General features: G+C 32.8%; 2 protein-coding genes across 2 annotated transcripts; one reads left to right on the plus strand and one right to left on the minus strand.

The window, feature by feature from the left end:
* Nucleotides 1-3,515: 3,515 nt before the first annotated feature.
* On the plus strand, nt 3,516-4,902 carry LOC127095010 (B3 domain-containing transcription factor VRN1-like). The gene is made up of 4 exons (XM_051033763.1): nt 3,516-3,604; nt 3,697-4,126; nt 4,368-4,486; nt 4,609-4,902. Exons 1-4 carry the CDS (start codon nt 3,548-3,550, stop codon nt 4,900-4,902), a joined length of 900 nt encoding a protein of 299 aa, XP_050889720.1. The 5' UTR covers nt 3,516-3,547.
* Nucleotides 4,903-7,268: 2,366 nt separating this feature from the next.
* Nucleotides 7,269-12,115, minus strand: LOC127093764 (uncharacterized). Its single transcript, XM_051032667.1, has 6 exons — nt 11,026-12,115; nt 9,342-9,397; nt 9,013-9,243; nt 8,322-8,610; nt 7,918-8,114; nt 7,269-7,608 (listed from the first exon to the last, which is right to left on the minus strand). The coding sequence occupies exons 1-6, from the start codon at nt 12,070-12,072 to the stop codon at nt 7,455-7,457; spliced, it is 1,974 nt and encodes a 657-aa protein (XP_050888624.1). The 5' UTR covers nt 12,073-12,115; the 3' UTR covers nt 7,269-7,454.
* Between the last annotated feature and the right edge of the window lie 223 nt (nt 12,116-12,338).

Below are 12,338 nucleotides of genomic sequence, written 5' to 3' on the forward strand. Positions count from 1 at the left end.
TAACTGCTAGACAGGTCAAGGAGTGGCCTAGCAAGAAGCATCTCCCTGCTGGAAAGCTAATTGTGAAATATGCTATCTTGCACAAGATAGGGTCAGTAAATTGGGTACCAACCAATCACATCTCTACAATCTCAAATGCTCTTGGAAGGTTTGTATTTGCTGTTGGAACCAAGCTGAAGTTTGATTATGGTAGATTCATGTTTGAACAAATTGTCAAACATGCTTCTACAAATGCAGTGAAGCTTCCCATAGCTTTTCCCTCAATAATTTGTGGGATCATCCTGAGCCAGCAACCTGGAATTCTGAGCACAAATGATCTTCCTAGTAGAAGGAAACCTCCTTTATCAGTTCATTACAAATTATTTGAAGGCAGTCATGTCAATGAAATTGTCATGACATCTGCTGTGAAGAGGACAGCCTCAAAAGGTGGTCTGATTGCTGAATTGAAAGAAACTTGTAAGGAATTAGAGACCGGGATAAGGGTAGCTAAAGCCAGGAAAGAAGCTTTGGAGGTTCTGATTGAAAGCTTAGAGCAAGGTGATAGAGATAATGTTGGACAGGCCAAGGAACCAGAAGCCCAAACCTCTAGTGAGAGGTCTGAATCTCAAGATGAATCAAGTGGCAGTTCTGGGTCTGAAGCTGATGAAGATGCAAGCTCCTCTGAGTAAGTGTTGTTGAAGTTGTCCCCCACTGTTCTGATGGTGTGTTGTTCTGGATGTTCTGGATGTTCTTTTGGCAGTCTTGTTTTGATGTCTTGATGTTTTTTTTCTGGGTTCCTTTTGATTTCTCTGGATTTTTATCTCAGCGTGTTAAGCTGTGTATGTTTGTGATTCTGTAACACCTAACAATATGTTTTGACATTCTAAGTGACATTCTGTTTGACTAATAGACATTTATTTTGTCTCATTGGTCTCTTTGGTCTCTTTTGTCTAAAAAGGGCGAGAAGTAGCTAAAGGAGTTGTAGCTAAAGTAGTTATGCTATAAACAGATGACAGAAGTAGCTATGCTATAAACAGATGACAGATGATGTTGAAAAGGATGTTTTGTGTAGTACAGGTGATGTTGAAGGTGATGTCAGATGGGGAGGTGTATGTTACAGGTGTTGTTGAAGGAGATGTCTATGTTGAGCAGACTGAGGGGAGAAGGAGCACAAGCGCATGTGTGTTTAATATGTATTTACTAGTTGTTATTTTAGCTAGTAATGTATGTTTTAATACTTCTGCTGCTAAACTGTTGATGTGTTTTTTTACTCTTGTGAAGAAATGGTCTGATGTATGTTTTAGCCAAAATTTGCCAAAGGGGGAGTTTGTTGGTTCTATGTGTTGGCAGCAATTTTGGTAAAATCTAGAGTGTTCACAAGTTGTCACAAGTGTTGTCTTGACATGAGATAACATGTACCTGCAGGGTGTTTAAAATGTGAATATGCAGGATTTTACTGAGATGTCAGACCCGATATCATGACATCTGTATACAGAACATTCAGTCTGAATGTTATGTATTGTGTGATTGCGTTTTTTATGCTAATCTCTGTGTGATTGATGAGATGATTGAACGTGCCATTCAATCAGTAATTACAACCAGATTGACTTATTTTCCAACGAGATATAATCAGTTGTCATGAGAAGATATGAATGGAAAATAGTTTTAGGGTTTTGTGATATCCAAGCCCAGCCAAACACTTCTATAAAAAGGGCATGGAATACCTGGTTTTATACACAAGAAATAACGAACGAAATATTGAGAGAGAATAAGGGTTTTAGTCTTGTGTGGTCGTGTGTATTGTGAGCCATTCATTCATCCATAGATGATTGAATTGGACTGACTTTTGAGTTGTAATTTGTCCACTCTAAGCTTTGAAGCATGAGTGTGTGTTTACTTGGTTGAAGCTTTTAAGCAAGATCAAGTATGTGTTTTTGAAAAGTGTCTTCTTTTCATTGTAATACTCGTTTTACATCACTGCTGTGATTGAGGGGGAGTGAGTAAGGTCTCATATCTAAGAGTTCTTAGATAGAAGTCACACGGGTAGAGATTAGGTGAAAAGACTGTAATTTGAAGTTGTTTACTGAGAGTCTTTGAACTAATTCTGTTTAGTGGATTTCCTTCCTGACTTGGTAGCCCCCAGACGTAGGTGAGTTTGCACCGAACTGGGTTAACAATTGCTTGTGTCACTTGTATTACTATTCTTTATCTTTTATCCTGTTTATATTGTTCAGATATTAGTGTTGTGACATTATCTTCGACATTTCATATATGGTACCAGAATTTCACTTTGACGAGAGGTCGGACCCTATCTTCACGAATCTAGTTATATTATCATCTAGCTGAATAAGGTACACTAGGGAAGCTATACCATCTTATTTTACCAAAATAGACCTGCCAAAGATTCCACTAAAAGTATTATTAGATGACACAATCAGGAAGTGGACGGTTACCTTTCTTTCGCTTTCTCCTTATCCAAGAAATAATGGTACATATTTCATTCCACATGAATGAGTTACGGAATTGTTTAAAGTAAGAGGCTTCCACCACTATATGGACTCAGATCTAGCTGGTGGAGTCCTGGATGTTCATGTGTGTTGGCGTAGAAGATGTTACACAAATTTCCACTATCCATGAGGAATCATGTTATTGTACGATCTACAACCATGACCATTATCACTAACGATAACACAGTGTTTGAAATTCCATCCACTTTCTCGCGATCTAGAAATCCTTGCGTTGTTCGATCTTTACTTAGAGATCTGGTAGCGTTTGTTAGTTGGATGAGGTACTCTAGTGATGGATCTCCGACAAATGTTGTTTTGGTTTAAATCTCATCAATGACTGATAATTGAGGCGAAATCAGATCGAAAGTTTCAACAAAGTTCTTTTATGTGTTGTTAGAAATCACTATCTCCATTTCTCGGTGGTTCTAGTAGAGATCGGACTTTGGATTAAGGATGATTTATCCTAACAATTTCATAAAAATTGTGAGTCAATTCCCAAACACAACAACATTGTTTAGTTATAGAACTAGAACTAATGATCATTGATGACATAGAATCCTAGAATCGGTGGTGCTAGATGAACCTACAAGGTTCATCAGTAAAGCAAACCTACAAAATTAACACTTTAACGTCTAAGTAAGTTACCGAATCCATAAATAAGTGTAATAAAAAAAAGATAAAAAAAACTATATATCACCATTAAATATTCTCTAGCATTTCATCTAAACACAACCATGAAAAACCAAAAAAAAAATTTGACAGCTTTGTCAACGGTATCCTTTGACCAGTGTGCATTAATGACAGATTCATGCCATGCTAATGTAGTAAAAAAATATTGGAAAGTGGAAACAAGAACACATGCAAAGCTAATTTAATTGTTTTCAAGGTTCCAAATGCATGCAATGCTAACCTAGTCACAGTTGTTGTAAACATTCGGGAACACAAAACTAACTACTAGTATTCAAAGTTTCAAACTCTATTTAAGAGTTTGGCTTTATAAAGCTGCATATTGGGCAGTTTTTCAAGGATTTCTCTTAAATTTCTCTAATTTCTCTTGAATCATGGCCATTCATCATCCTGGATTTTTCAAGGTCATGCAAAATCACAAAGAGGAGATTGTAAGGATATGAGAAAGATATTTCATTTATTTATACAGATTTATATATTTCTTTATTTTTGTAAGAAAAATGTTTATCTATTTTTCTTTCAGAGACTTCCCAAGAAATTCGTGGGGAAATATTGGAAAGCAATTTCAAATCCGGTATTCCTTATTCTACCAAATGGAGTTGAACACAAAGTATTTTGGGTGGAACATGACAGTGATATTTGGTTTCAAAAGAACTGGGAAAAACTTGCAAAGTTTTTAAAAGATAATTATTTTTTAACTTTCAAATATATAGGTCAATCCTATTTTAAGGTTAATATTTATGACACAAGTAGTTTGGAAATAGATTATTCCCGTATAAAATTTGTAAGTGAAGTTGGTGAAGGTATAAAAGAAGCTGAAGAGATTATTGAAGTGAATGATAATAGGGATAAGAGTTTAGATGAGAGTGAACCATCCATGCAAGTTCAAATGACAAAAGTTAATGGCAAGAGAAAAACTATGGATTTTGATCCTACACATGAAAAACTTTCAAGTAAGTTCATCTACATTTATTTTCTATTCATAGTTTCTTTGATCTTAATCTTATTTATAAGAAAAAAATTATTTTTTAGATTTATTGAATAACTAATATATCTGATATATATATATATTATTTAAATACATTAATTACTAAATATAATTAAAAAATAATTTTTTCTTATAAATAGGATAGAAGCGAATATATGTGAATAATGTAAAATTATGTATATTTATTTTTTAACCATGCAATGCAGGTATTAACATAGGAAGCATGATTAAGATGCCAAAAGAATGTCAAACAACCGAAACAATGAATGAGAACCCAAGTTTTGAAGTTAAATTGACACCATCTTCTATCAAAAACTATAGATTGGTGAGTATTTGGCCATTTGAATATCTTATCACTATAGAAAAGTGTATTGACAATTTTTTAAGAGAGTTTGTTGCTATAGGTTTTATATATATCTAATGAAAACCATGAATTGAATGAATCAGAGGATACCAACTGAGTTTTCTCGAGAATACTTGAACAAGTTCAGAGGGACGGCAACCATAAGAGTCGGTGAAGACAGAACAATGAAAGTTAAGGTGAAGTTCGATGATATCTATAGTCGATCTGTTGTGAGCGCAGGTTGGAAATCGATTATTCAAAAATATAAGTTACAAGTTAATGATGTTTGTATATTTGAGATGATTCAACTTCAACCACCTTCGTTCACTATTGCTATTATTCGAGGAGAAGAAGAAGACCCAAGCCCTAAGAAGTTGAAAGGTTTTTTCTTTCTTTAGAATTTTTTTTATTTTATTAATATTTTATCAATATTTTTTAATAAATTTCTTCAACTTTATTACTAGGTTACAAAGAAGGAAAATCTTGTGATAATATTGCAAAGAGAAAGAACATTGGAGAAACTTCTAGGAGCTGCCCAAAACTACGTAATTTTTTAACTAAAATTATTATATTATTATTTTAAATATTTAAAAAATAAATAAATAGGTCTTTAAACTATTAATTGTGTTTATGCAGATTTAGAAGATCACAGTGTGACTAGACATAATACATTTGAAATTGTTGTGAAATCGTCGTACCCGGTATGATTATTTAACTTGAAGTATATAGTTTGAGATTAGAATTTAGAAATACATAAATTAATGATATTTTGTTTTTATTTGCAGTATGTACCAAATGAGTTTATGAATAGACATATTGGATGTCATGGAAAATTCTTGGAGTTGAAAGTGGAAGAAAAATCTTGGTTTGTGAAAGTGAGTTATTATCCCACACACAGTACATTGTATGCAGGTTGGAGAAAATTTATGAAAGAATGCAAATTGGAGACAGGAGATACTTGTTTCTTTGAGTTGGTTGATGAGAACAAATATGTGTTTAAGGTTTCATTTGAAAGGAACAACCTAGGAGATGTTAAATCTGTTTGAGTATTTCTTTGTTTATAAGCACTGCTATATTTCATATGAATTCTCAGTAAGAATATTTGAAGGCATGTTGAAACTATTGACAGCTTAGATTTTGTCATCGATAACAGTGTGTTTCTCTATGTCAAGTTGGAATATGACAAACCATTTTATTTTTTTGACTGCTTTGTCAACGGTATGCTTTGATCAGTGTGTGTGATTGACAGATTCATGCCATCCTAATCTAGTCAAAAATGTTGGAAATATAAAAAGTACGTACACAAAACTAAGTTTATTATTTTCAAGGTTCCAAATGCATGCAATGCAAATGTAGTCAATTGGTTGTTGAAACATACAAGAACACAAAACTTGTTTTATTGTTCCAAGGTTTCAATAGAATCCACTAGAATAAATATAAATATTAGTATTATATTTAATAGATTTATTATGAAAAACATCATATTTTATTATTATTATTATTACTATTATTATATTATAGAAATGAATTACGTAACACATGTAACATGAATCAAATCTATATTTTTTTATAACACCAGATAAAAATAACAGAGAAGTCAAACATGAACTCACCTTTGTCATTATGAAAGAGGCCACCACAGGAAGTCAAAGCATTAGTAAAAGAGTCGTCAATGTTGCACTTGAGCCAACCCTTAGTCGGAGGGAGCCAAACCACCTCCACAATTTCGGGAGTGTTCAGCGGATTCAAGATGACTTAGTTATAGTGAAGTCGTGAATGGAGGAATTGGAGACTTTCTTAGTGATGTTGCCAATGATAGAAACCTCATATTGGATCAAGTTCATAGCATGCTTCCAATGAACTTTGTGATTCTTGAATCGCAAGTTATTTTTGGCAGACCAAATATTATTGAAGATAGAAACAATGACGGCTTGAATAATGACCTTACACTGCTTCCTCCAATTTTTGTTGCAGATTTGCACCGCTTCAAAAACATTAAAAGGTTGAGAGACATTGATCATGGCGAGGAACCAATGCCAAATACACAAGGAAAAGGTGCAATGGAAGAGCAAATGAGAGGTAGTTTCTGCACGAAGGTTGCAAAGACTGCAGTAAGATGGACCAATTCGACCTATCTTAGTAAGATTATCATCTGTAGCGAGCTTGTTATGACAGATTCTCCAAACGGTGAAGCTTTAGATGGAGGAACCTTTGAAAATTGGGACCCCTAGGTAAGAGAAAGGCATACTACCAATTTTGAAGCCAAGAAATATGGAAATATGTTGCAGTCTTGAATAACTTAAAGAGCCAGAGAAAACCTGAGACTTGGAATGATTTACAAGCTGACCAGAAGCCTTTGAGTACCTCTGGAACAAATCAATGAGAGCACCGATAGAACTTTTGTTATCTCGCGATACGTCTTAAAGAGAATGACATAGTCTATGACTCAACCCGATAATTTCTTCCTTGGCATTTTTTTCAAAACCGTAAACAACATATTGTTGCTATAACTTTTCTCTATTTAGTTGCATTCAATTCCTTCCATTTTCTTAAACTATTGTCAGAAATTAAATAGGTTTCTATACTTTGTTTTTCTAATTTAGTTCTTGAATTTACCAATAGTTTGTAAGTCTTTGAACTAAATAGTTTTGTATTGTAAAAATAATATGTTGTCATAAGGTGACTAAAAGGAATACATTTGAATTTGTCGCGAATTCCTAAATTCCAAATCAACAAGATAAAAAATCTAGCACAACAATGGATGTATCAGAATTGAGTTCAAAACGGTGCATTGTAAAAGTGATTTTACACTTTCTGTTTACAACCCCATCCATATTCTGCACTGTTTTTTAAGCACAATAAGAATACAAATTCCTGAGATATGTACAATATAGGACACCATGTAAATTCAGTGTAATAAATATATGTTTCCTTTTCCTAGTGCTGCTATTCAAGAATTTATTGACCAGTCATAACTTTTGTATGATATATGAACAGGACCACCATCATCTAAGAGATGTGCCAAAAGACCTGTTTTGTTTGCATCCAAGTAGTTCATTATCCATTTTACCACATTTCTCTCATGTCCAAAATCTGCACTGTACCTGACAATAACAAAAATAAATATTTCATAAGCATTGTGCTAGAAATTAATTTACATGCTTAGTCAAAAACCAAGACTGTACTTTAAGAGCACTTGATGAAATGGTAAGAACTCTCTTTCAGTTTAATCAGAGGTTCTGGATTCGAACCCAACCCTGAACACACAGCTGTGTTAAATTCTCTCGAGAGAGAGTTTTACCGTCCATTGTGGTTCTTTCTGCCTCGAGTGATTAGTCTCTGCAGTTGTCTGCAAAGGATACCCGATTTCTACCGAAAAAAATCAAGACTGCAGAAGTTCAAAAACTACTTACCACTTAAAAATTGGATTGAGATGAAGGGTCCTCTTCTCTAGGTCAACTTCAATTCCATCACTCTCAAAGAACTCTCTAGCTGCACATCTCAATTCTTCTGCAACTCTACAAGGTGAGAAAAACCGCACCTTCGGGCTTGACTTTGTGCCATTACAAAGTCCAAAGTGAATCAAAGGATTCATTTTGACAACTGCAACCTATAGCATTGTAAGAATAAGTGAATAATTTCATCATATGAAACAATATCATCAATTGAAGAAAAAAGCAGTGTGTGAAACTAAGGACAAAATAAATTGACTTCACACGCTTTCAGATCAATCCCGGTTCAAAGAATAAAAACATGAAAAACAAAAAAAGAAAGAAAAAGTACAAATTTTGGTTAGAAATTCGACCAATTTTGTTACCTCTAATCGTCTGTCTCTTGTGCCAAAGGGCTTGACTAAGGAATAAGGTGACCTCCGATTGCTTCTAAGGATACCATTTGTAATAGTGGCGAGAGAATACGGATGTCCTCCAATCAAATACTGAAAATCCGAGAAGGATCTCCGATTAATCACACCTTCTTGACACCCTACTCTTATCATAGCATGGATAACCATGGCATTGTACATATTTAAGAAGAAGGCGAGTTTCTCATTTTCTGATAGTTCTAAGAGATCCACCCTATGCAGATCCTGAGTCATGTTTACATACCTGCAGTTTAAAATAACTTCAGACAAAGTAATACTCCTCAGAAGTACCAAATCTAGATTCCGTTCTTGTATAGGTAATGTTGAAATGAATTACAGCTACATAATACTCCTTCTGGTTTTTATTATAAGAAAAAACTTTTGGTCTATATAATATTCCATATACATTGGCGCTAACGCTAACGTAAAGTTCTTGACAATAATTTTTAAAATGGAAGTAATTGAATGCAACTAAATGTGTCAGGGTCGTGCTAATATCACCCATTGTCTTGAGTTTCTAAGGAGTTACTTGTGTTGCAAGTAACCTTAGGGCTGTCATATCATGACTAGCGGTTATCGACTAAATATTTGCATATACAAATTACACCAAAATAAAAGCTTACGACAACAAGATTTACGACCGTACCTCCGAAATTCCTCACTTTTGCTGATGGCCACATAATCAACACGTCTCCTATCTTCAGAAGCATAGGATTCAAGAATCGCAAACATAATCTTAGTAAGTCTATCACAAACCATAGCTGCATTTCTCGGTTCACTGTCATTTGTGGCACCACGGAAATTGTAACATTTTGGGATAAAAGCTTCATGCTCAAGGAATCGATAGACGTGATTTTCCTCCTCGAAATTAATTTCTCTACATAAAAAAGTTGAGAGTAACAAGAACAAAATTAATAAAGGAACATCACTTAAACCCACATTTAGTTTGTTTGGTTTCAAAGGTTGTTTTCTTACCCGAAAACTGGATTGATGAAGCGCTTTTGGCATAACTGATTTCCTACCTCAACGGCCTAAGCATTTGTTTTGAAATGAAAGAAACATTATGGTCAGAGAAACAACATTTGTTAACAATGTTTGGTATTGTAAAACTAAAATACAAGTATCATATTCAGAAACTGGAAATTATTCGATGTTAGAGTAGAAACCTCTTCTAAAAATAACTTTCATCCATAAATATAACTGCATTTGAAAAAAACTTCAAAAGGTAATTTAAAAATATCAATTCACAAATTTAATAATCTACCTAAGCAAAGCGTCATTCTTTTCCGCGGACTTATCAATCTAATTTAATGTAAAGCGCATGACTAATTCAAAATTTTAAAACAATTTAGGAAGTTTCCTTTGTATTTCACCAAAAGAAATTAACATAAATGTTTATTTTTTCGTTTTGAGGAAATGTTTTCCATTTCTACATGTTAGACTTAGAATTATCAGTAACTTGAAAGACACACATGTCGCTAGTGGAGTGAAGAAATAGATACTAACTTTATTTTAATTTTGTAATTAAAAAACTATGAAATAAGATATTTGATAATATAATAAATGGACATCAAATAACCAAAAAATGGAAATCAAGTTAAACATATAATGAAACTAAATAAATAATAATTTAATTTGTATATAGTACTTTTAATCAAATATCTCTAATTAAATATTTGGATCTATATAAAAATCAAATCATACATTTTTTTATGAAACAACTATATAAAAAAGTTAATTAATTAATATTAGATTATATATTTATTATAATATTAATTTTTAGAAGTTTTCCATCTATTCTAAAATCCGGAATTTTATCAAATTACATTACCAAAAATCAATTGAGAAATAAATTAATATTTTTAGGATTTGCAAATATAAATATATAGGACTATGAATACTTTTTTTTGTTAAGGAGTGTGATAACACTTTTAAATTTGGATAAACTAAATGTTGTGGATTAAAAACGCACATAGATGTATATAATATTTTTAAGTAATTCAGAACTAAACTAATTTAATATGATATCAAATACTTTCTTTTTAATCAACATCAAATAAATAATCATTTGAATATCAAATAAATTTTTAAAATTTTTAATTTATAAAAAGTTTTACTTTAAATTTTTTTTATTATTGATGCATTACAATCGTTAATTAGTAATATTTTAGATGTAATTAAAATAAAAATTAAACATTTATAAGAATTCAAAATTATAATTAATTAACAATAAAATATCTTTATAAATATTAACAATTTATTTATAAATTTCAATAATTTATTTATATTTATTTAACTTAACCAAATATATCTCAATGTTTACCATTGAATCTCATAAAATTATTTAAATATACTTCTAGTAACTAATATTTGACCAAAAAATAAATATATTTATAATAATAAACAAATTAACCATTCTACCAAACATTCTTCAACAAAAACTAAAAAGAATTCCAACAAAAGTGAAGTATGCATCTTAAAAAAAAAGTCAAATACTATCATTACTTTTACCGAAAATATTATAATCTTTCAAAATCAAACTGGAAAAAAATATTCCATTTTTTATTTTGAAGTTGTCGTAGAAAAATAATTTTAAATTAAAAATCACAACAAAAAAAATCAAAATTTTCAAACAAAAAAATTAAAAATAATAACATACCTCATCATGAACATATCCATGGTGACGAACAAGAAGCTCCACCAACTCACTCCCAGCGAAACAGTTTCTCACAATCTTCATCTTCATCAACCGATCTTGAATCGGAAGCCTCTGTCTCAACACTCTCACCACCTTCACAATCTCCTCATCTTCCTCCGCCACCTTCTCCTCCGCCATCTCATCAAATCCATACTCCGGCGCCACCGGGATACCGTCGCCGGAAAACTTTCCATTTGCGATTTCGGTCAACTTCTTCTCCAATTCACCGCCTTCATTCTTCCTCATCGCATTCAACTCCACCAATCCTCCGATCAGCTTCTCGTTGAAGAAAATCTTGGGAACATTCGTGTTTCCCGTTCTCTGATTCAGCTCTCTCTCTCGTTCGGTATACACATCGACGTTGATTTCAACGAATTTCAATCCTCTCTCTTTGAAGAACATTCGAACTGCAGAACAATCTCTGCAATTCGATTTTGAAAACAACGTGATTCGAACTTTCCCCAACGACAAGTCGTTTTTCGCCTCTACCACGACTTTTAAACCGGATAATTTGAATTCGGTAACATCTTTAAACGACGGCGACTTGTCGTCGTTTTTGTCATCGATTGAGTTTTTGAGAGATGAGATCGTTCGCGATATTGCTGAGGATAGGTGGTTACTACGCTGACGGAAGAAGGTTTTGAATGTTGACGATGGAACGACGTCGTTTGGGGGGTTTGGATTTGAAGTAGCGAGTGGCGGTGTTGGTTTTGGGAGAAGTGAATGAGGTTGAACTATCGAGAGAGTTTTTGCAACGGAAATGTTACCGTTAGTGTTAGTGTTTGTTGTTTGGTTTGGAACGTGTTGTTCTACCTCAGAACCCATTTCTATGTGGAAGGAGGATAAAGGATGAATAAAATGAGGAAGAGAGTGTAAGAATGAGGCAATGAATTGGTATTTAATGTATTGATTGAGTCCAAAAATGATAACTTGGTGAAGAATGAAGATAAAGAATGGAATAGGGATATTGACAAAGGTGTTAGGGGAGTGTACGAGGGAAGGAGTCATATATGGATACAAGACGGACGTGGTCTTTGATTAAAATAAATTGATTTTAGAAAATTTCTATGATAAGAGGAATAAATAAATGGGCTCTTGGTCACGTGAGATGTGAGACAGAGGAGTAATAATCTATTTAAAGATTAAATATTTTGTTTGGTCAAATTTTAAGATTAAAGATATACTAGTATCTTTCCAATGCTTCAAACAAATATGGGAGATTTAATTGATGTTATTCAATATTAATATTAATTTGTTTTTTTTTTTCATCGTGA

The sequence above is a fragment of the Lathyrus oleraceus genome, chromosome 6, assembly GCF_024323335.1.
Source record: "Lathyrus oleraceus cultivar Zhongwan6 chromosome 6, CAAS_Psat_ZW6_1.0, whole genome shotgun sequence".
NCBI lineage: Eukaryota > Viridiplantae > Streptophyta > Magnoliopsida > Fabales > Fabaceae > Lathyrus > Lathyrus oleraceus.